Source organism: Camelus ferus, chromosome 11, assembly GCF_009834535.1.
Source record: "Camelus ferus isolate YT-003-E chromosome 11, BCGSAC_Cfer_1.0, whole genome shotgun sequence".
NCBI classification, from domain to species: Eukaryota; Metazoa; Chordata; class Mammalia; order Artiodactyla; family Camelidae; genus Camelus; species Camelus ferus.
Window position 1 is genome coordinate 13818811 of NC_045706.1, and position 26065 is coordinate 13844875.

The 26065-nt window shown below is 39.0% G+C and overlaps 1 protein-coding gene across 2 annotated transcripts in view; it reads right to left on the reverse strand.

Annotated features, from left to right (window-relative positions):
* Positions 1-26065, reverse strand: part of ATRNL1 (attractin like 1) — a 593456-nt gene that overhangs the window by 88297 nt on the left and 479094 nt on the right. For both annotated transcript variants that reach the window (XM_032490833.1, XM_032490832.1), the window contains exon 28: positions 4846-4960. In XM_032490833.1, coding sequence (XP_032346724.1) covers positions 4846-4960 — 115 coding nt within the window. The remainder of the gene's footprint in view (positions 1-4845; positions 4961-26065) is intronic.

Below are 26065 nucleotides of genomic sequence, written 5' to 3' on the forward strand. Positions count from 1 at the left end.
TGCCATGCCACGTGCATATTTGCATTTTACCAAATTTCTGGAGTGAAATTACCAGGAAAGATAAATCTATCTTTCTTGTCCCCTTAAGCCCAATGCATAGCAGACCCCTCCAGGTCCTTCCTCTTTGACTTTGGATATAAAGCTTTTCAAGGAGTAAGGGCTCTCCAGAGTACCACTGGGTCTTTATCCAGAGAAGCACAGTGATGAGGGAGAATCTCACAGGCTGAGGATCCGGGTGGCCCTGGGTTTGAATTCTGGATCACTCACTCACTAGCTGTATTGGCCATGGACAAGTCATTTAATCTCTTTCAGAGTGTTTTTTTTTTTTTTAAATCTGTAAAAGTGGGATAACAGCAGCTATTTTTCAGATTCATGAAGAGGGATAAAACCATGAGTGTACATAAAGCACCTGCTACGATGCTCAGAATGATTAGTTCTTGTTATTTTCATTTGATTAAACCAAAGTTCTCCTTTTGTGTCATTACCCGTGACACTGTGGGTAGACTATTATTTTAAACATAGTACAATATTCCTAGATTTTTCCAAATTATCTGGTCATCCTGCCAAAACTTCTAAGCCAAAGAAAAACAATGTTCAAACCTTAGACTTTTCAGCAGTATATTTTTTCTAATGTTAACCAAACATGAGACAAGACCAGGGCAAAATTCCACATTTAGGTGAAGCACTTTGGTCCCTTTTGGCAGTGGACATTTGGGCTGCTGGGGTCTTTAATCCGGTGAGAAAAGCCAATCTGCTTCTTATTAGTAAGAATCCATAACTATGAAATCCATAATCCTCTATCACAAAGTGACAGCAATCACAATCACTTTTAATTTACGCTTTGGAAGAGCTCTGTTTACTTTGTCCACATTTCATCTTAAGGGGACTCTACAATGCCTGGGGATCCTGCTGTCCAAGATGACTGGAGGAAGCATGCTTGGCAGTTTAGTGTCATGCAGCAGGGTTACTTGACATGCCATGTTTTCATGAGGATGTCAGACTTTCAACCACCTTGAGGTCAGAAGACAAAGTGACTGTGTACATATGCCAACAGCAGAAATCCCACATTAGCCCAAGAGAGTCTGGCATGGCTGGCAGTGGTCGCTCCTAGAAATACAGGAATGAAGCAGCAGGAGTACAGGGCTGGGGAGCAGGGAACCTAATTAGCCCAGCTCCAGGAATGCAAAAAGCCTACTGAATATATTTTGCTTTTACTCTCCTAAGCCACCTAGGGGGAGAATTGCTCATAAACATCTAAATTCATTATATGAAAAAAAAAAAAAAAAAAAAAAGATCAGTGCATGGGGTAATCTAAAGAATGAATCTGGAGTCTGTCTTTTGACCTCTGTTAAGATGAGAGCCAGCAAAGGGACTTCACACATTTTAGACACTGAAAGGGCCATGTCTAATTATTACCTGCTAAATATTACTGAAATATCTGCTTGGTGGAAAGAGAATAAAGTCCAAAGACACTGCCATATTTTGAATTGTTAAAAAAAATCACTAGCCGCTACTGAAAAGAGATGGCCAGAACCAGCCCCTGCTTGTTGCTGAATCATTTTTCTGTTGGTGCTGAAATTCAAGTTCTGAGGGAAAACCACCAGGCTCATAGGATGCTTCTGCCTTCTCCATGTCCCCAAACTCATCCTTCTCTTAAATGCTTTTATTCATCGTAACGCAGACTGCATTATGAAAAGCGTCACTCGACATTTAGGAAGGTACATTTCAAAAAAGGACCTGATAGAACATTTTTTTGGAATTGTGCAAAGTACTGCAAGAAGATTTTTAATCTAATAATTAATGCTAATTAATCGGTGAATAGATCTGCTAACATTTGGAGATACAAATAGCACAAGAGACAAGAGAAGACTCCGGGCACCCTGTCGTTCACATAGTGGAGATGGGGTCAGGAGTCTCCGTGAAGCTACTCCTCTACCATCTTCCTAACTCCTCTCAGCCTCTACCCCTGCACCAATACTGGAGGAAGCTCTTCAGAACACGAGGTTCCTAGGCATGCAAGGTGGGCATCAATGAATCCTAGTCCAATGGCTCATTTTATCGTTGTTCACTGAGTCTCACAGATAGAAGTCATGGTTTCCAGGGCTCCTATCATCGTGATCACCATCACCATCACCATCAAAAACATCTATGATCTGCTTTCTGTATGTAGGCACTGTGATAAGCACAGGCACCCAGATGGATTTCCTGTAAAAATATGAGATAAGCCAAACTCTAGCAGCGAGATAACCAATGTCAACATTTCCCTCCCAAGAGCCAATATGGTTCCCAAATTATCACTGGAATGCGTTTCCTCTCAAATATTGGATGATACAATGTTAAGTTTTAATTGGTTGGGTACACACCAAGTATCTTGATGAAGGCTGAAAAAAATAAATCATTTAGTTTGTATGTTGGTGTCAGCATTTGCCTTGTTTAGGGAAAACACAGATGTGAACATTAGAAACTTTCCCCTATAGGCACTGCCGTATCTTTCCCAGTAAAGTCAAGAGTTCTTTAAATAATTTTGTTTCCCATGTCTTGCCATAAAAAATTTCACATATAAGCAAAGTGGAAAGAATTTTGCAATGAACTCCAGTATTCCTGTCACTTAGATTCTACTATTAACGTTTACTTTACTGGCATTACAACATGTCTGTCCATCTACCTATTCTTACTATCCATCCATCAATAACGTATGTTTTTGATGTATTTCAAAGCAGACTGCAGACAGAAAATGACACTGCATTTTGAAGAAGTAGGATCAGTGAGTCTTCCTGCTCCTATACAGTTAGCTAGAAAAAAATTTACTAGTTTTTTTTTTAAACAAAGAACTAGCTCATCCTGAATTAAGCACATAGATACTCAACACAGTTCAATCTGCTGGCACTGTAAGAAGTGTGGTAAGGTAACTCAAGGTTTTGTCTACTTGTATTATTTATAGACATTGTCAATACTCCTCCAAATTTTTGGCTTTGTGAAGACATGGACTGTGGATCATAAATAAATAAGATGTCTGCTACAGATCATCAGGAAAAATTACCTAGAATGTTAGCAGTAAGTATTTTTGTTGTTTTGCGCTGTACTTCAGTGTTTTTTCAATTCTTCCTTACCCTGAGTCTCTCATTTGTAAAGTGAGTTTTATAATACCTAGGACACAGGCTTGTCATAAGGATCAAACATGAAAAGTAGGCAAATACTTTGTAAAGAGTAAAACACTACACACACGTAAGATACTACTACAATTAGTCATTGTAACGCATCTGTAATAAAACACAGCTGAGGTAATGGTCCACGCTGCTATTTTTCGAATCAGTCAAAAGGATTTCAAAGGTTAAAGGGACGGAGTATTGGCAGTTGCCTTCACTCTGCCCATCAGTACGTCATCTTGTCAAGGATCTAGAAGAACCTTGGTGTATATCACACAGACTTGTTTTCATTAGTGAAGTGTTTGTTTTGGAAATCATCCCAGCCTTGAAACAATGCTTCCATTAGCTGAGCACAGTACCTATAATTATCCGTCTTATCTGACCAGTGCCAAACTATTATATTTACTACATCCCACTTACCTTGATGGTTCTGAAAGGAGAAAAGGGAGGTGTTCACTCAATGTGTGAGAAGGTTTATTTCATTGAATAAAAGCCTACACGTGAACTTTGGGTAGAAATTTCTGCAGTGAGATATCATCAGGTACCATAAATCACAAGTCTGAAGGTGATGGAAATCCTCTCCCCCCATATAGGAAAATTCTGTTACGTGAATATCTTAAAATTTATGAAGTATAAAGTAGTCCACTTTTGTGTCTGGCCGAACTCAAATTGGGAAAGTAAGGCACAAGGTCAAAGCTAACTAGGGAACTAAGGAAAGAAAAATAAGCAGGGGGGCAAGTTCATCATCAATTACTATTATTGATAAACTGCTAGATCTCTGGCACTTTATTTTATCTTTAAGGGGAACTGAAGGGAAAGATAGATTTGAAATCACCCTTACCCTCAAAAAGCATCCATTTCACTGAGAGTTGTTTAGAGAAAACAATCAGGAGACAGAACAATCAGAAATTGTAAGCAGACGGAATAGGGTTTGTAAAAAAGAAAGATAGAAGCATGGTTTGTGATTTAATTACAAGTTATACGCAACACTGGGCATGTTTACAATGTGGATAACATCCCAGCAATGAGAAAACTTCTGAGAGGATACATAGAGTTACCCCAAATTCAAAATATGCTTTTTATGCAGGAAAAGGAGAATCAGAGGAAAAGGCTGGCTGTGCCCATCTAAAGGAGAGGGTCCCTGAGTCCGGGAACCCCACCTGTCTGGTGCTGACAGCAGGAACATAGCCTGAAACATTCGGGGATGGCTGCATCGAGCTGTCATCCGCTGATGCCGCAAAGCATTCCAAACATAGAAGCTAGTTCCCTCATTTGATTCCGTATTTATGAAGCAAATTTCTAATCATATTTATACTTTGGCATCCTACATGACTCACATACTGGGAGAAAAGAAGCTGCCCCAAAGGGTCAAGAACGTGTTTGCCCTGGTAGTGAGATTACGCATCGTAATTACAACAACAGATTAAAGTGTGTGTGTGAACGTACATGCATGTGTCTATTATATACAAATACATGTATATTCAATACATATTTTTAAGAGAAACACTGGAAAATCTGAATTTATAGCAAGACAGATATCTAGATATTTGGGTAGAAGTTTGTATTCAAATAAAATTTTACCATGCTCTGAATTAGAACCTTGTAAATATCTTAACTGTGTTATTTGATAGTTTTGTTTATTTCTTCTATTCCGTCTGCATGTTTTGCTTAACTGTTGATGGCTCCTCATTCATCTTACCTGACTGCCCAGGGGGAGGGGCACCTGATGATCCTCGTGGTAGACAAAGAAACACAGTCAGAACGGCAGCTCTGTTCCCAGCACATGGTTCAATGGCTATTGGTTTGGGTGCCCCCTGAAAAAGAAAACACGTTTTTAATTTGCAAATGTTACATGACACTACTATTTTACCTTTCTCCTACCACGCTTTAATCAGCTAAACTCTACATTCACAGTGGTTGCAGACACATCATTGTTCATTTTTTAATAGTTTTGATTGACTATTTTATTGTAATATTATGTAGTTTTTTGTAGTGGTGGTTATTAACATTTAGAAGACATTTTTCTTGGGACATTATATAGTGACATATATTTTTGAAACTTTTGAAAAGTAGTCATTGCTTTGTTCTATTTTTAACTTTTTTTTTCTTTAACAGACTATTTTTTAGAGAAGTTCTAGGTTTACAGCAAAATTAAGAGGAAGGTACAGAGATTTTCCATAAACCCACTGCCTCTATGCATGCACAGCCTCCTCCGTTATCAACGTCCCGCACCACAGTAGCACATTTGTGTAAAATGATGAACCCACACTGACACATCTCTATCACCCAGAGTCCGTAGCTTACATTAGGGTTCACTCTTGGCGTTGTACATTCTGTTGGTTTAGACAAATCTATAATGACATGCATCCACCATGATAGTATCATACAGAGCAGTTTCACTGTCCTAAAAATCCTCTGTGTTCTGCCTATTCCTCCTTCTCCCCACCCCCAACCCATGAAAACGACTGATATTTTTACTGTCTCCATAGCTTTGCCGTTTCCAGAATGTCATGTAGTTGAAATCATACAGTGTTTAGCCTTTTCAGGTTGACTTCTTTCACTTAAAAATATATATTAAATGTTCCTCCATGTCTTTCCACGGTTTGATAGATCATTTATTTTTAGTACTGAATAATATTCCATTGTCTGGATGTACCACAATTTATTGATCTATTCAACTACTGAAGGACATCTGGGTTGCTTCCAAATTTTGGCAATTATGAATAAAGCTGCTATAATCATTTATGTGCAAGTTTTTGTGTGGACATAAATTCTCAGCTTCTTTGGGTAAATATCAAAGAGCATGATTGCTGGATCACATGGTACCATGTGTCCTTTTAACACTAAATCCTGGCACAGGGTAGATGTGTAACAGGCCTGCACTTGAATAAATGAACGCATTTCACTATATCTGATCTGTGGCCTGAGAGCCACAAAGTTATGCAACTTCTGTTGGTTTTTTTTTCACAGTAGTTTTCTCTCACTGATGATGGACTACATAACATAGTTTATCTAATTATATTATCACAATCCAAAATATTCTATTAGTCTATTTTTTTAAAAGATTTTTTCCAGTTTTATTGAGATGTAATTGACATATAGCAAGGCATATCTTTAATATCACTTCAGCAAAATACATATGTAATAATCACCGACCAACGCATTTATATACAAAGTACCGACTTTACATATAAAATTGAGTAAATGAATGTGTGATAATTATTATAACAGTTATAGCTAGTATTCTATTAAGTACTTACTACAGATTAGGTGTTCAAAATGCTATACATATATAACTTATTTTATCTTACAACAACCTGTAAGATGAGAATACTGAAGCAAGAGGTTAAAAAATCCTGCCCAAATTCACAAGACCAGAAAGCAGCAGGGCTGGGGTTCACCCTTGGGGAGGCTGCCTCCTGAGTCCATATTCTTAACCACACAATGCAGTCTATCATATGTGTGTATGTACAAAATACATGCACCCGCACACATACATATAAATACATGTGCAAGAACACACAGGTCTGAACACATACAATCCACACACACGTGTGCACAAAAACACACAAAGAATTTAGGTTCAAGTACAATGCCACCTTTGAAACAGTAGGAATATCATTGTAGCCTAGGAATGGCGGTTTGGCTATTTGACTCAAAAAGCGGCAGGTGAGACATGGTTGACATATCATAGTAACACCTATACTTAACGGAAAAATTAAATAGAAGAAAAATTCCACTGCTTTAATTATTAGAACAAATTATTTGTTTAGCTTTTCCCTCCCACTGGTGATATTTGAATTTTTCAGAATAAATACAGACATATGCAGTCATCCACCTAGAATATTTTAGAATATTGCCGTTTCCAGAAAGTGTAATGAGGCATTAAAGATAAAATACGTCCCCTTTCATTAAAACTTAGACTGAAATTTCTGGTGACAACGGTTTTATGTGGTTATAAAGGATTTCTTCTTTATAGCAACATAAATCTCATGTTTTAAAATTATCCCCATCAAGATACATTTTGGGAGTTTTCAATATAAAGGTAAAAGTGGCCCCAGCAGTAGAAGTAAAGGGCATTAAAAATCTTCCAAGAAAATGCTGTAAGCAACGTTGCAATACTTGTATCAAGTTACATGATCTATGGTTTTCCCCTTTAAAGCTTACATTTAATTTAACAGACTTATTTTTGAAAATGTTAAGCCAAAATCAGCATAAGTACATAGATATTCTCCAATGATGTAAATATTTAGAGAATAGGCTTGTCATATTCCACGGCTAAAAGAAAAGTACTATGAATGTTTTGAACTGTATTTCTAGGCTACTGAAATTTATTCTAATTTAATAAAATGCGAAGTATATGTAAAGGTCAATTGGTTAAAATATACTAAGAGAAAATAAAATGAATTCAGGTTTAAATGATGGTGATATATTAGAAATACTGAAATCCCTTTTAACATACCTAAGAAATAATTGATCGTTTCTACCATCAGGCAAGCTTTTCTTCGTTGTTTTGTTCTTAAGCTCTCAATGGCACTACTCAAACTATGCAAAGTCATGTTAAAATCCTTGATTACAAAACTCAGAAAAGAAAACATTCATGAATACAACAAAACAAAACAAACAAAACAGATCAAGCAGTTGAGAAATAGTGGTTTTCGGTTTGGAAGATTTAGAAAAACAAGAAACAATTTGAGTGTACACTGGTTGATAAAATAACTAATATTAAATGCTTTTAACATGCCTTGTGCATATTGTATTTGTCAGGCTACCTTTCTGCTGTTTTTTACACTAGAATAAAAGGTTTTAAACATCAAATGCCGATGCCAAAAGCACCAACTGAGACAAAAATTAGTTTTAAAAACCCTGTAAATTTCAAGTAGAAAACGGATCCATTATTTAATACTTCAAACCTCAGAGAGTCAGCAACAGATAAAGACGGTGCAGTAAAATATCTTGACCACGAGAAAAGGAATTGTGCCTGCATAAAAGCCATTTCTGCAAAATCTTCCTAAAATAATTCTTTCACTCTTAATTCTACTGCTATGGTACAGAAAATATTCAGAAACTTCTTTATATTGATAAACTACATGAAAGAAGATTATAATCCTAATTTAAAATCAAATTGGCTTACAACTTAGTCTATTTTTAGCTATAAAATTTTCATAAAAGGATATTAGCAAAAATATGAATTATTCATTATGTTTAAAATATTAGTGACTAGCACAGCTCTTTTGATTCTGCTGGTAGGAATTCACATAATTTAAAAAATTATTTCCACAGATTTTGTGGCAAATATCACTTTCAATGAAGAATTTTAAAGAAAAAGAAATACTTTCTAGCACTTGTACTTTGCAACAGAAAATAGCAAAAGCCCATGAATGGTATTTCTGATGCCTTGAGGTTTGTCAGTTGTTTAGCAATAAATACATAACCATGAATCAAAATCATTTCACAATGACATAACATGTTCACTGAACTGTGCAATTTATCATGCATTTTCCATGGCTGCCTTTGAAAGAGATAAGGCAGGGGTTTGTCTGCCCATAGCACTCAGCAACTGTGATTTACTTCCAGGCATTTTCGTATTTGTTGTACCAAAAGAAGCTGGTGTTAGACCGTGCCAGAAAACATCACTGAAAGTTACGTAATTAGCAGCCCTTGTTTATGAAGCACACGGAGCTTTTACAAAAGACTTGTTTTGCTCACGCTTATGTTTTTGAAACGACTGGACTCGTATCTTCAAGTTCGTGTTCTTCAGAGCAACAATTCTACGTTAAACTCTCTCCCTTTTTCAGTTATTAAAGACAAGCAAGTTCCCAGAGAAGCTTCTGGAACCATAAGGATTTTCAAGATTACAGTTCTTAAAACTCATAATAATATGTGCTGAAAGGGAGGCCAGCATTTGAACACTGGATCTCTCCTGGGAAACTGCTGCTACAAGAATCAGTGGATGTTTAGAAGATGCTGAAGGGCAAAGCTGGCTACTTGCTCCTTCCTCCGGTGGCCCTCTCAAAGAGTGAGTGAATGAGTGAGTGGAAACTTACAGAAATCACACTGAAGCCCATTACCGGAAACTTAAATCCCCAGCAGCTGAGGATTTAAGAGAATTACTTGCTCTCTTTGGACTAGTGATTGCAATTTAGGTAGAGTTTGGTCCAATACTCTGGGACTCAAAAGATTAAAAAGATGTTATTTCCTTTCTCAAAAACTTTCAGGACTACCAAAGTAGGGCTTGCAAGCTCAAATTCCTTCAAGACCCAGGTGGGTAACTCAATAATCGCTGACATTTATTTAGTGCTTACAATATGCCTTGTGCTATGCCAAATGCTTAACATGGGTTTAGTCCTACCCCATGAGGTAGGGACCATTCCCATTTCACAAATGATGAAATTGAGGCTTAAAGAGTTCAAGTAACATAATGAAGGTTGCAGACCTAATCGGTGACAAAACCAGGATTTGGAAAAATGTAGTCTGTCTTCCTAGCCTGTTTGCCTAACCACCATGCATACTGCCTGTAATAGGTAAGAAGACTGTCTTAACTTGTAGAGTAAGACAATAAAAAGTGGTGGGCACCACAGTGAACTGGAAAGGACAAAATTTATTTAAACATTAAATCTCAAAACTTTTGCTGCCAAAACAAACAAACAAAACAAAACGAAACGAAACGAAACAACACGTCTATGTGTCTAAATGGGCTGAGGGCTGCCATTTCCTGAAACAAAATCCAAAATGTCATTTCAGGGTTGCCAGGCTCTTGTGTCTACACACTCATCAAACTGCATCTTTTATTCTGCACATTTTCCGTGTTTTAGTCAACGTAATTTTTTGCTCTTCAACACCTGGGCCTGGGGTTTCCAGAATCTGTGCCTTCTTCATTCATAATATTTCTACTGTCTGGGAGATCCTTCCTATATGCCTCTAACTGTCCTCGAATTATACACTGAACAAAGCCAACTCAACCATGAAGCCTTCCCTGGTCTGAAATTTTTAGTCTCTCCCTCCTTAGTTCTTTCATTGTTATGGCCCTTTTCATTTTCCACCTTGAGTGACACTTGGGCAACTAACTGTCCTGTCTTCCCACTGGAACAAGCTCCCTGAGGGCAGGTCCAGTTTCTTATTCATGTCAGTTGGTCCTGCACTCACTTCTTCTCTTTGAAAAGCCTCCGCATGGCGCCTGTGTTAACTTTGGGGGACTGATGTTCCCCAGTCTTGTACTACAGGTCTGGATGTACACGCTGTATGTCTCTACCAGGTTCCTGCTAGTCCGGGGCAGGCGTCATGTTGGAGTCTTCTTTGTCTTACCTATAGCATCTAATGAAGTGCATCTTACACATGGTAAGTGAAGGAGTAAATGAGAGAATAAATAAAATTGTCACATGGTGAGATAACCGGTAGGTATGACTCAGCTTCTATCCAAATTACGGATATTAAAGGGATAATAAAACACTGAAAAATAATATTAGCTAACATTTATGGAGTACTTCCTAGGTACTATGAGCTGTGCTAAGCACTTTAGATGCATTATTGTGCTATTTTCTATTTTATGCAGTTGAAGAAATTGAAATTCAGAGAGGTCAGATGATATTCTGCACAGCTAGCAGATCCAGGATTGGAATCCAGATCCGTTTGATTCTCGTATCTTGGTTTTTAACCACTATGTGATACTGTTAAAAAATACAGCTTAAGAAGCCTAAGAGCCTCTCATTTTCTAAGCTTGGCTGTTAATAGGAGAAATCAACTTAAAGATACCAGTTATAAAAATTATATGCGTACACCTGCCCCATTTCTCACCAGGATTCAGACCACGTGAGTGCTAGGACCACATATGCCACTATCTAGTTGTGTGATGTCGGGCATATTACTGAGGCAGGTTTCCCAACTGGAGAATGAACAAGTAGGCTGGATGATTTTAAGGTCTCTTTAACATTCTGTGACTATGATTTATGGACAACCTCCAGAATATGTGACATAACCATATCTAACACTTAGTCTAAGGACAGTGAAATTTGAAATTTCCAGTCCTTAGTAATTTTTTTTTTCCTGCTCAGGTTCTTTAAATGACACATCTAATTTTTAAAGCACATTATTATACTATATGATGAATATATCACATAATACTAAATGGCCACCATCGCATGCCAAAAAAGCAATTAGAAAATTGAATCAAGGAATTAAGGATTAATGTTAAGGATTAATGTGGGTATGTTATACCTGTCAGCAGTAATAAGTGTTTTGACAAGGACAGAGTAAAGTTTGACAGTATGTACAAATACTAATCTGATATATGAGTGAAATATTAAAAATGCAAACAACTGCACATTAATCACTCAAACATTTCCCTGTTGGAACACTTTTAATGCTATTCTTATCAGAATCTATCTATAAATAAAAATGAGTCTTTTTCAACAGCTTGCACAACTTGGTATTTGCAGTTTAATGAGTGTTTATATTGATATAAAATTTAGTTTTTAGTCACTTTAGTAAAATAGAATTAATTTACTCAACAGTGAATTAAGTCTGCCTGATGGCTAGGCTCACAACTGATCAAGTGTGTTGATCCTACAGGATCAACAAACACCAAGATTCCAGATCTCAAAAACAGATTCTCTGATTTCACTGTTTAGATTTGAGAGAAAAACAAAAGTGAAAATCATATTCTCTCCTTATTTGCTATTTGCATGAAATGATGAAGGGAAAAACACATTAGCTAGCTTTACTTGCTAGGAGAATAATTCATATTAATAAAAGAAATTAAGCTGATGGACACTCTCAAAACCAAGGTTAAACTGCACTGGAAACAAATTCAAAGAGAATAAAATATCACATGTGGGAATACGTAAAGGAATAAAACATAATATTCACAGAATCAGTATGCTGCTCCTGTGGTTCCAAAGGTATTCCAGTCGTAAACCTAATTTTCATATCGTACCAAATATTTTTCCTTTGTTGAAATGCCTCTGTGTTCGATCTCTGTTCAAAATCTCTCACTACACACACGCGAGCACACACACACACTCATATACACACATATTTAAGATTTATATCTATAGTAAAATATATGGTTTAACTGAATTTTGCTGTTATTTTAACTGTGTGGCACTGGTTTGGGGAATGAAGAGGCTGGATTGGGAGAACAGTTATTACGCCATCTATTTTTTCACAGGTATTTAGGTCCCTAAATATCCTCAGAAAAGGGGGATGTTATCTCTCTTTTTGAGATATCATATAATCATGCTTTGCCCCTGAGTTAGTCAATAAATACGCATGTTAATAGGAGGTGACATTGAACAGATTATCTTTAAAAGTTGATTCCTGACAGTATTTTTCAAAAATTTGAAATAGATGATCTATTAAATAATTGCCATAATTAGATTTTTAACAACCTGTAATTTTCTCCATAGTTCTGTGCAAAAAGCAACCTAACCATTACACTTGATACATTAATTCAAAATTGGAATCATCCTTTCTGACCTCAAAAAATACAGCTGTGTATGAGAGACAAATGTAGCTGCCAAATCACCTGACCTCCCATCTTGCTTAAGCCCACCCTGTGCTTTTGTTCAGGCCATTTCATCCATCTAGACTACTTGCCAATGTCTACCATTTCTCCAAGATCCAGCTCAAAGTTCTGTCTGCAATACGCCATCCCAGGGCCATTCCAGGACCTCCTCGATCTGCTCTGTCTCAGTAATTAGGAGTAAATTATTTTTCCTATTGTAACCATGGAGAAGAAGGGTAATGTAGTGGTTAAGAGAACAACCTTTAGCAACCACTGCCTGGGTTCAAGGCCCTGCTCTCTGGTCCATCTAAGTGTGATCTTGATCAAGTCACTTAACCTCTCTGTGCCTCAAGCTTCTCAGCTGTAAAATGGAGCTAGCAGTATCTTCCTCCTAGTGCTGTTAAGAGGATTAAAGGATATATATATATATATATTATATATGTGTGTGTGTGTGTATATATACACATATATATATGCATATATCACAGTAGTTGATAAAAGTCAGCTACTATTACGATGATGCCATTCTGCCCAGTTCCCAGTTTGCTTTAGAATTATTTTTTGTTCCACTAAACAATACGCTCAACTCAAAAGTAAACTATTTGAAGGCAGGTACCATATTTTTGAAAGCTCTGTTTGTGGTTTGAAATTAATTAATTAAGAAATTAAGCTTCCAAGAGAGAATTTTACTGATGGCTTATAGGGTGGGAAAAATCTGATCTCAATGCCAAATTTCCCACATGTGTCTCGTCTGTCAGCACTGTCACTGAGCATATCTGCCACCCCTCCCCCTCCGTTTTTGTTCTCTGCTTTTATCAAGAAGTCTAATCTGACTGTGAGCATTAAGTGTAACACAGAGGACACTTTCCCTGGCACCGAAGGCTGTGGTGTTCAATAAATATTTCAAGGATAAATGGGTATTTGATTGTTCTTTTCCGAATTGTGCACAAGGTAACTCTCTAAATGTTGTGGCAAAAAGTTAAAAGAGCTCAATCTATAGCAGATAGATGTAAACCAGCAGGAAAGTTAGAAAATCAAGATCTTGGTGTTATCCCCCAAACACATTATGTAATAAATGCAAAATGTGACCTTAGTCATGCAGCTGATAGATCAAGTCAATTTAAAACCTAAATGTGTTGTGCCCCCTGCTGGCAACTGGGGGTAGAGTGCTACACAGGCACAGGGCCTGCCCTGCTAAAGCTTCAGGGCAATCAGGCTGATGGCAACTCTGTCCGAGCTAAATGTGATCACAGTCCTGCACAGAGCCCTGAGCGTGGGAGTGGAGGGAGGACTTGGGTACCATTAGTTCTTCTGGGGAAGGACTTTACTTGCAGAAGATGACTAGGAGTTCACTAGGAGAATGAAGAAGGATGGAAATTTCTGGCAGAAGGGAAAGCAGGAACCCAGAGGCATAAAGGCACACAGCTTGTTTGGGAACTGCTGTAAGTTCATTGTGGATTGAGCCTTGGAAGTGCTGAATAGACAGGAATGAGACGAGACCAGAGAGGAACGCTGGGATCCTCCATGAAACAGGTCCCTGATCAGCTCCTTCTCATTCTTCCCAGCCATGACTGACAACTGTGGGACACAGTGGTCCTCTGAGCGACCTTCACCGAAACATGCTGCAAACCGTCCCAAGTAGACACCAACAAACCTTTCTGTATCAGGAACTCTTGCTTGAACTATTGCTCAAATCTGTTACACCAAGAGGATGTTAAATTAAAACATTTATTTCTGAAACTTCAATCATAAAACTAAATCAAGAAGCTCTGTGAAAAGTAGCTGTCAGCAGAAAAAATAAAAAGTGCAGATATGGCAATATTCTTAATGAGGAATCAAATGTTAATAGATCCAGCATAATAAATGACTTTCTGGTATGATCATCATACCAATCACAGCTTATTATAAGTAACAGAAGCACAGACAAAACTCTGAATGAAAGAGCTTATTGACTGGTTACAAAAACATGTATATAATTAAAATACAGTAAAACCCACCTAGATCTCTAAGGGGATGAGTCATTCAGGATGTCAGAGTTTTCCCAGAAAGCTGAACATTAACCCTATAAAGACTTTGCAATTTTAGGGTATTTCTTTTTAGTAAGTGTGAAATCTCTTAAAGTAAATATCCATTTCTCTGCTTCTCAACCAGACTGTAATATACTAAGGTAATTTAACATTGTCTCTATGTCCCTGATCACCATTATGAATACCAATTTCCATAACATGCTGAAGATACATGGAGTTGCAAATGAATGTATGAATATGTACATTATATGAATTAAGGACCTGAAGCCATAAATCTTCTGAAAGAGAACATAGGCAGAACACTCTTTGACATAAATCATAGCTATATATATATATATATATATATATATATATATATATATATATATATATATATATATATATATATTTTGGATCTGTTTTCTAAGGCAGAAGAAACAAAAGCAAAAATAAACAAATGGGACCTAATTAAACTTAAAAGCTTTTGCTCAGCAAGGAAAATCATGGACAAAATGAAAAGACAACCTCTTGAATGAGAGAAAATATTTGTAAATGATATGACTGGTAAGGGATTAATATACAAAATATATAAACAGCTGATACAACTTAATAACAAAAAACAATCTGATTAAAAAATGGGCAAAAGACTTGAATAGGCATTTTTCTAAAGAAGATAAACAGATGGCCAACAGGCACATGGAAAAAATGCTCAACATCGCTAATCATCAGAGAAATGCAAATCAAAACCACAATGCGATATCACCTCATACTTATTAAAACGGCTATCATCAAAAAGTCTACAAATAACAAACGTCAGCCAGGATTTGAAGAAACGGGAATCCTAGTACACTCTTGTTGAGATTATAAATTGGCACAACAACTACAGAGAACAGTATGGAGGCTGCTCAAAAACAGAAACAGAACTACCATATGATCTAGCAATTTCACTGCTGGGTCTATATCTAAAGAAAGCAAAAATGTTAATTCAAAAAGATACATGTACCCCAATGTTCACAGCAGTATTATTTAAAATAGCCAAGACATGGAAGCAACCTAAATGTCCATCAACAGATGAATGGATAAAGAAGATGTGGTACATACATATAACAGGATGTTAGCCATAAAGAAGAATAAATCCTGCCATTTGCAACAACATGGATGGATCTAGAGGGTATTATGCTTAGGAAATAAGTCAGACAGAGAAAGAAAGATCACTTATAGGAAGAATCTAAAAAATAAAACGAATGGATATAACAAAACAGAAACAAACTCACAGATACAGAGAACAAACTAGAGGTTACAGAGTGAGAAGGGGGAGGGCAAGATAGAGGTACAGAATTAAGAGATACAAACTACTATGTATAAAGTAGATAAGCCAAAAGGATGTACTGTGTAGCACAGGAAATACAGCCATTATTTTGTAACATTTAAATGGAGTATAATTTATAAAAATATTGAACCATTATGTTGTACACCTAAAACCAACATAATATTGAATTTGTACATTATAGCTACAGCCCTAGGGATTTCTTTCTAAGAAGCTATCAATAACAGCTTGCTTTTTGCTCATTTGTCTCTTTATATAAAGGCAACCCTAAAGACTGCACAGCTGCCAGTGAGTAACATGGCTGCTTTTCTGTAAAACTCATTAATAATGCAAAAATTGAAGTGATCTTCTTCTCAAGGGGTTTTCACACCCTCCCCAGTATCTTTTTACCTGTTGCTATCAGTGTGCTGGGATCTGTCAGCATCATCCAAAGCACTGACTACATCTCCAGTCCCACAGACCACAGACATCCTCTTGACATTTGTAACAATCCTCCTATGTCACTTGAAGGAGTCTTTCTAATTTCAAGAATTTTGATAATAGTGTTTCAGAACAATCTGACTGTAAAGTCTTGAAGTACTTCATCTGGTCCAAGTGACTTTACTAAATGTGAAGCAGACTTGGGTTCAAATCTTAGGGGACCTTGGGCAAATTATTTAACTTTGCCTCAGCTTCTTCATAAAGAAATTAGAGTTTGTCACATCAATCTTACAAGGTTACTCTGAGGCTTATAAAGGATAATGTCTGAGAAAGGCATTTAGCAAAGTGCCTAGAAAAATGTAGGTGTTTAAATTTTTACATTAAGTCAAATCATTTGCAAATACAATTTTTGTTAGTCAAAACCAACTGACTATCAGCCATTTTATCTGGTTCCACCTGAATACTTCCCTTCCCCTTTGTTTTGGTGATACATGGTAGAGCAGTAAGGGGGTTTATTTATAGAGATCTCTTTTTGCATCTTTCCCTCCTGGGCACTTTCATTGTCTCAGACTTGGTTCTAAGTATGGGACCAGTAGTATCAGTGTCTGTGCACTAAAGTTGGAACCAAGCTCCAAGTTTTTTAGAGAAGATAATAATTGATCATGCAAGTGGTGAAAAGTTCAGAGGGAAGAAAACCCATAAAAAGATTAAGATTCCCTGAAACTGTTCTGCTTAAACAGCAAAGAGGAAACTATCTTATGGATGGACACGTGTCGAAATGGTTCCTAAGTGTGCCTTTACGTGTCTCTGTGCAGCCTGGGAAGTCTCTGCCCACTAGTTCTCTCACCATTATTTGCAAGATAAAAATATCCTTAATTTTATAATCAAGAGAGCTAAGAGGGAAAAAAAAAATGAGAGGGAAGTAGATAGTAGGTAGAAGATGCTTTTAGCAGGACACTGGGGTCCTCATGCAGGCATCTTGGTCATTCCCAGGCTCTCTGGAACCCAGGATGGGCTTACTGCCCCCATAGATGACCAGAGATACATGAATCCTTTGTGTGACGAAACTAAATATATTCACATTTCTTTCGGTTTTTTTCCTCAAATGATTTGATATGTGAACTCAGCTACCTCATCAGAGCTTGCTTTAAAAAATGAAGTACGTAGAAGTGAATCAAATCTGTTCCCCCTACCCACCCCACAAAGCTCTTTTTGCAGTATAACTAGAAGTTAATGGTCAGAGTCTGTGTAATGAGCTCTCCTCTGGTTTTACTAATTCTGCTCTGCCCATTCCCTCTCGGTCCTATTAATTACCTAAGTGGTTTAGCCCTGGAGGAGCCTTCTGCCACTGGGTGTGGCCCACTGCACACAGCTGTCTCACTGTGCTCTCCCCAGAAGGAAGCTGGGCGGCATGTTGGGAGGACATTCTGGAGAGCAGCCACGTCATTGACACCTGTTCAAGGATTTTATTCCCTGTTGTGTATATTACACCCCCCTTATGTGTAAAGAGGAATTCCCAATTTATAAAAACTTGTTTTGGAACCAGATTATGTTAAAAACAACAACAACAAACAATTCTTAACTATGAGCTGGACGGTACTAGACTAAACTAGCGTCAGTCACCTCTCCTGGCCTAAACAAGATTTGAAAGCTGACTGATTTCTATCTCAGAATGAGTTCGGGGGTCCCAAGAGAATTCGACCCCATCAGGAAGAGTCATGGGCATGTATGTTATGGAAAAACAATTTCCACAGGGAAGGGCTTTGCAATTACTTCATCTGGACTCTCCTTGCTTTCCAAATGTAAATTATCAGCAATTAACTAAGGAATAAAGCTGGACTATGATAATTTTTTTAAAAAATTAATTAAAAGATTCATAGCACAAATAAAGATGCCAACAGGGAAGCAAATTTTGTTTGCTGGTCTCTGTGGTGGGTTGAATAGTATCCCCCAAAAGTTCATGCCTACCCAGAACCTCAGAATGTGACTTTATTAGCAAACAGGGCCTTTGCAGATGTAACAAGTTAAGACAAAGTCATAGGCATCTTAATAAAAAGAGACGAGATCATACGAAGGCAATACACAGAAGAAAATTCCATGTGGAGACAGAGGCAGAGGTTGGATTCATGCATCTACAAGCCAAGAAATGCAAGATTTGTTGGCAACCACTAGAAGCTAGGAGAGAGGCATGGAACATGCTCGCCCTCAGGGCCTCCTGAAGGAACCACCCTGCCAAATCCTTCATTTCAGACTTCTGACCTCCACAGCTGTGAGAGAATACATTGCCGCTGTTTTAAGTCCCCGAGTTTGTGGTAGTTTGTTACGGCAGCCCTGGAATGCACAGGGTCTCCCTAGTCACAATCTGACCCCCAACTGAATGGCCAGGCAGTGTGGATTGGTTGCCATCCTTTCCTGTTGTTTTGGAAATGAGCAGGAAGACGACCCTGCAACTCTGACAAATACCAATCCCTCGGGGCATTTCCTCTGTCCTGGGGTCGTTTAAGCTGCTCTCATTTGAGAAGGAAGCTGCATGTCACACAGTGCGGCAAATGGCAATGGGAAAATTCACTCGGTTATGGGAGCTTTGTGATCGTCATAAAATGGATGACCTTCGTAAAATTGGAAAGAGTCGTAATGATTGCCCCTTAGAATGTAGACACAGTGTATGTTGTATGTCAGGTTTCCTAGGAAACAGATTCTGAGATTCCACGATTTGCACGCATGAAGTTTACCGGGAAGTGCCCTCAGGAAGAGCATCTGTGTGGGGTGATGGAAGCGGAGATGGACAGAGGGAGGCGTCAACCTGTGAGACGCCTCCCTGCCCCAGAGGGGGGGTCCTTCAGAGTTGTACCAAACCAAGGCAAGAGGCCGAGCCTTTGGACCTCCGCATGGACACAGGCGGCCCCCGGGAACATGGCATAACGTTGAGGGAGGCAGCCTCTTTCAGCAGAGGGCAACTCAGCTGTGAGCTGTAAAACTAAGAGGCTCCGTCCCGAAGGAGGATCCGGGCGGCATATCCCAGCCCCACCATAGTATTCATAGTTCCAGTAAGAAACGTCCTTGCTAGCTAAGAAAGTGACTCCGGCCAGACCCATATACAACACGTTACGGCCTCGATAAGGTTGCTGGACGTGGAGAATTCTGTTTCTCACGGGGCAGAGCTGCAGTCGTGCTGCCATCACTCATCTTCCCACAAGAATACTTGCTCTTTGGGGATGCAGTTTTCCTGTTTAACGTTCCTCCCTTGGTTAGCAACTCTGATAGATATTTTTCACTTCAGAAAAAGGGCAAAAATTATGCTCTCAGTGCTAACTCCGTGGCCAGGTCAATGGTCTCAAGTACTGAGTAAATAAGCATAGCGTACCCTTCGCACTTACTTCTCAGCTGACTTGCTGTATCTTAGTTTTTGTTAAGTCATGAAGCTTCCAGAGAAAGAGGTCATCCTTATTTTGAATGCAGACGCAGTGTAGGATGAGATAATTAATTAATATCACTGAAGTTTTATAAGGCATCGAAAGGAATGGCAGAGAAAATACCAATCTCTTCTTTTTGCCTGCTATGTCCTGTTCTCTTTTGGTAAACTGCAAATTTATATGGCTTTTCTTTAATAATAATAATAATGATGGCAACTATCATTCACTGAGCACTAATTATTTATTGAGCATTCCCTTGGGCAGAGGAAGTAGCTGAAATAAAAAGCAATTACTGGACACTTTGCTAAATACTAATATATGCTCCAACTGGTAGCAAGATTTAACATTTTTTTGAGTCCAGAGCTTAATTAAGTCATATTTGGCTGTTAAAAAACAAACAAACAAACAAAAAAACTACTGCTGTAAGCAAACTAAACCTTTGGGGAGAATGTTTCTATCAATTATCTTGCAGATAAACATCGACTCCTGCGTAAAGCAAGATAATACATACCAGAGGTAGGATACATAACCTTGAGGGTGAATACTGCATAGAAGGTACTAGGGTCAGGTGTGAGGTACTACAATGCAGACAGCCAACGAGACAAAAGACAAGGACGGTGCTTTCCTAACACAGACTCCAAACCTACCGCTAGCTGCATGTCTCCTGGCAGTCCCGTTCTGTTCAGTGCAAGGAGAAACTGCTCGTATTACCTAAGTTAACTGATGGCCGTTTCATTTCTCAGGCTAAAAGAATAATAAAGCAGATACTCTGGCCTAGTTCTGACCCACAAAGACGTGAAGAGGAATGATAAGAACTTTTAAGAGCGTGACCACGCTGTTTTAGAATTTAAATACTGGGCAAAAGCAATTCATTCATCCGACAGACACTTTTAAGCACACACTTTGATTAGGACTGTTCCAGGCATTAGACATAGAGCCCTGAACAAGGCAGATAGGATCTTTCCCTTCACAGAACGGGAAAAGATGTTTTAAAAACAAGTAAATATGTAACATATCAAAGAAGAGTAAGTAATGGGCAGAACATTGGAGCAGGTTAAGGGTGCTCAAGAGTGATGAGGTGTCCTACGTCAGAGTGGGCGATCGGGAAGGCCCCTCAGGGGAAGTGAAATCTAAGCATGACCTCAATGAGTGAGGGGGTGAAGGCATGTGAAGATCTAGAAGCCAAGGAGAAGCAGCATTAGAGGCAAAGGTCCTCAAGGAGGAGTGAAAACGGTGTGTTCAAGTACTAGCAAGAAAACCAATGAACTGACTCAGGAAACATAGGATTTGTCAAAGTTGTGCTCATAAAGTTAAAACGCAGGGTTTGTTTTGTCTTGTTATGTTTCTTTTTTTGTTTGTTTTTTTGCCAGACTCATTTTGCTGCTAGGGTGCAGGACTGGAGTAGACAGGGACTTGGCAAGTTGGCTTTAATCAAGGCTGGAGTAAGTATGAGAGGAGACGGGAGCAAGAGAGAGAAGCAAGGTTGTTCAGGGTGCACGCAAGGAAATATCAGTGGGGTCAGGAGAAAATGAAGACCACGAGGGAGGTGATCACCACTGGAAAAGTCATAGGGTAAAAGGATTGGAGGTACCAGTGAAGATCAAAGAATTTTTGAAGTAGAGGTTAATAGAGTAAGTGAGTTAGATACAGAAGGTAGGAGCCAGAAAACAGGGTGCATGAAATCAGGTATTTAAGGCAACGATGGCACAGCTTCAAAGCAGCTGGGGAAGCACACCCCACCCAGGTCTAATTGTATACAAGGGCTATGGAGCCACTATCTGAGGGAACCGCAGGGGACGTGGATTCCTCAGGGAACAGCCAGGTGTCAACGACAGCAAAAAGGTAAAGAGAACTTTCCAATAGGCTGAAGCTGAAAATATAGCGGTTTGTTTAAAGACACTGTGAGTTCCTGGATGCAAAGTGGAAGAGTTTGAAGGGCAAAGGAGAAGAAAGCAATCAGGTCCCAAGAGGAGGGGTCCTGAGTGTTGTAGATCCAGCCAAGTACAGCAGTACTTAGGAAAGCGGGTTTCAAAAAGCTCAAAAAGGTAGGTTTAATCCCTATGCTAGAGAATCTAAAATAATATGGCTCAAGGGAAGAGGAAGGTTTAAAATATGTCAGTTAAAACACAATAAAAAGGATAAAAAAGGAATTTTGTGTAGCTTCTAACGGACGGCAGTAAGATAAGCCATACAACCCTGGACTCAGGGGCTCGCTGGGGGAGCAAGCTGTTGGAGTGAGTGGACCAAGGATGTGGAGATGGAGGGACATGACAGACAGCTGGGTCCTGAGATGCAGTAACAGGGAGTGATCTAACTCTAGATAGAAAATTGGTCGGTTTCAGGGAAGTCCGTTGCAGTGGGTGAGTGAAGTGCTCCAGAGCCTGGGCAGGGCACAGCCATGGAAAAACCACTCCATGAGAACTATTTACTCCCTGGCATCCTTCACAGAGAATCATCCAGATATTAAATACAAGTGGTGAAGGGCCCGTCATTGCTGCTTATGAGGGAGAACGTTCCACTACAGCTTCCCAAGACAATACATTTTATGAAAGAATTCAAAGAAATCAAAATAAAGGAGTAAAATTAAGTAGGCAGTTAGAATAGGAGAGATGTTACAAATATAGCTGGATACAGTGCTACCTGGACTCAATTCTTAACTCCGCCACTTGCTGCGTGCCACCTGGGCACGTTTTTTAACTCTCTGTGCTCAGTTTCCTCATCCGTAAAATGGCAACAATTACAATACCTACTTCATCAGGTTGTGGTGAGGATAAAGTAAGTTGATACTTTTACAGCATTCAGGGTACTGCCTGGCAGAGGTCAAGTGTTCGATAAGTGTCAGCTATTGCTGTTTGGTTTTGTTGTTCCTTAACGGTCAATTTAACTTACCATACACTTTTACTTTAAGAATAACTTATTCTTATAACTCAGCCTAAATCTTCTAATTTACGATGGAACGTCCCAGGGGCTCATCTGTGGCTCTGGAATGACACAGACTTTGAGGAGGCTCTTGCAGGCAGGTTCTAGACTCAGCAGCACACTGAATGATAAAAAGCAAACCTGAGTTTGAATCCTGGCTCTCCCACTTACAGACCATGTGGCGATGAGACTAACATTTCTAGGCCATGTCTCTTCAGCTGTATTAAGGGAATAATGATATTGCCAATAACTCACAGGGTTTTTCAATGAGCAAACTAGATAATGTACGTAAAGTACTTGGTATCTCGTGTGGTATTCAATAAATGGCAGCTATATAATTATTTAGCTCCTTTTTTTTCTCCTTAATTAGATATATCTTTAACTTGCCTGCTCATTATAATTGAACACCATAAATTTTTCGTTTGCTATTTCAATTTCCTTTTTTTCTCCTTTCTTACATGTCCTGAAAGAATTAAAAAAAAAAAAAAACCCCTCACTAAAATGAAATACTGTGTCACGAAAATACTTGTGATGGTCATTTTCCATTTAGAAGGGAATTACCTTGCTACTTAACTGCATCTCTCAACCATAGATCTTTGTACGTTGAAACTATAATTTACGTTATTGTCAGAGCTAGGGCAGGCGCACCCAGGGGTCAGTGGCCAGATGAGAGGCAGAGATGAAGCATCAAGAAGGGGTGGGTTTGAAGTGAGCAAGGACACCATGAGTGAGACAGAGAGTGGACAGAGTCAGTCGTGGGTTTAGAAATGATATATATAGTAATAATAGACACTTTCGGAGTACTTAATATGTTCCTTGCCCGTGCAAGGTAAGTGGTAAAGTCAGCACGTGAACCCAGGCCTGTCATGATTCTAGTGCCTGGCTCTTCCCCCCTCTCCAGACTAGCACCTTGCAGTTATGAGATGTCACAGGAGACGGCCAGACATGCGGCTGCTCAAAGTTCAAGGCGCAGAACCCAGAGATTCCATGAGATTTGAAGGAATGAGACAAGTGCAAAAAGAAGATCAAGTTACGAGGAAATGCAGAAGGAACCTCCAGACTTCTGTTCCTCCTTCAGCAACTGTCCTCTGGTTCTTGGTGGCAGGAGCCTATTTCCCAGCTGGGCTGGTGGAGGCAGGACATGACCAGCAGCTCCTGACCAAGATGCAGCTCACAGGGTAGATGCCATCAGAACCGATCAATTGTGAAGAAATCCTATATTCGTCCCTATTTTAGCCTGGCTCCCAGACAGCTCTCTGATCTAGGCTACAGGTTTATTTTTAAAAGGAACATGCCCCCTTTCCACAGAATCTAAATGTTTTCTAAACAGAAATATAAACTAATTTCTCCAATGCTAACAGCCACGGCCCTCAATTTTTCCATAACCTTAGCTTTTTCCCTCTATTTACTTCATAAAAGGGAAGTCAGGACCTATTAATCTCTGTAAATAGCTCTATATTTCCTGAGATCACCTCAGAAGAAGACTATTTGAATAAGATGAAATTACTCTTTGTCAGAGAATTCAATCATATTATTTTTCTTCTTGTTGGCTGTAAAAGTTGCTTACTGCCATTAGCTATTAGCAAGTTACAGTAATTTGAAACTCTCTTTCAGTGACAGCAATCTCTACTGATCATGTTAGCACCTAAGAGTTGACAAAATTCTTTAAAATCTCACTTGAAAAAGAAAAATTTCCCTTGACCCTTACAGCTTCTCTGTGGGGGTGGCTAGGGTAATATTTATTACCTAAACTTTACAAATGACAAAGGCGGGGCTCTGGGAGTTAAAAGTCTTGAAGACATGATGTCGCTGTATTATGTCGGTAGGTGCAAGACGTGAATGTGTAAGTGCCGACTCCTGGGCTCCTCACAGGTCAGATTTCTACATCCCACTCCACCTCACCCCCATGTCTTTTCCACTGGAGGTTTTTCTTACAAAATCATCTGGCCTCTGGGCTTTATCAGGTCCACCCATTTGTACTCATCTGCGAGATGCTTATCCCTTCTTATGAAAGAAATACAATGAAAGAAAATCTGGATCACAAGTTCTCTCTCCTCTAACAATTCTGTACACTACTGTAACTAAGAAGATGTAAGACTGCGAGCTGAAGGCAGACACAGAAAGGAAGAAGGAGGACACCAAGTGCTAGGAAAAGAGAGAACCACAAACGAGCACCCTTTGCCATCACTCTCTTCTCTCACAGCTGCAGACTCTTAGCGATGGTGCTCAGGGAAACTCCCCCAAGGCTACCGAACCACAAAGAAAAGGGAAACAGGCAAGCAAACATCAGCAAACAAACCAACTTGGGTGTGTTTCTTGGTGAACAAGAGGAAGGTAGGGGTATTTAACAAAGAAATGGCTTTTCTTGATATTTGCCACAAAATATGCACGTGGGAAATCTGTGAAGGCATATGAAGGAGAGAGACCAACAGCCAGGAAGGTGTATGTGGCTAAGGGTTAGTCGTGGAATAAGAAGGCAAATCCTGAACTGTGTTTCAGTTTTCCAACTGCATATTTTCATATGAATTAGACAGAAGTCACCCAGGCGGCAATAGTGAGGACTGATGAACAGAAATTAGCTGACATCGGAAGGGCTATCAGGAAGCCATCTTAGCACTGCTGGCCAAAGGCATCCCATTTTCCATGAAAAATGACCAGGAAGCTTTGATCAAGGTTCCCCAATGAGAAAAATTCAATTGAAGGAGCCTCTTCAATATGTTTCCAAGTGCTCCTGGTCCTATCTACAGCCATCAGCGTAAAGCAGTCCCACCTCTGTGCCTTTTATTTGGAAAGCAATAGATTTCCAGATACTGCAATATTTCCTGACAGAGGGTCTGCATCTATCTCACTTGAATTTTCGGAATTTGTGAGCACAAACTCAATTTGAACTATCATCATCACAACTCATCCCACTCAACCAGATGGTCAGACTAAAATCTCTAAAGCTTATTGCCGCAAAGTCTTGGTAACAAGACAGTCATTCAATAAATGTTTATTGAGCATAGCCTATGTGCAAGATACTGTAGCCATGCCAGATTTCTTATTACTCAGTGTACTGCTCCACATAATGAGAAGGCTGATCTTGCTGAATTCCAAATGAGAGATGCCTCAAATCTTACCTTAACCACTTGCAACAATGGATCAGGAAAAAACAGGAATTTATTCTGGTTGTAACTCTGTTTCTACATATTCTTAGCTCAATTGGCCAGATTAATTAGTTTTTGCTTTAAAAAAAAAAAAGAACTCTTTGGTTTGTTCATTTGTACATCCACACACCAAATATTTACTGAAAGCCTATATAACGCACCAGGCATTGCACATATGCTGCTAAG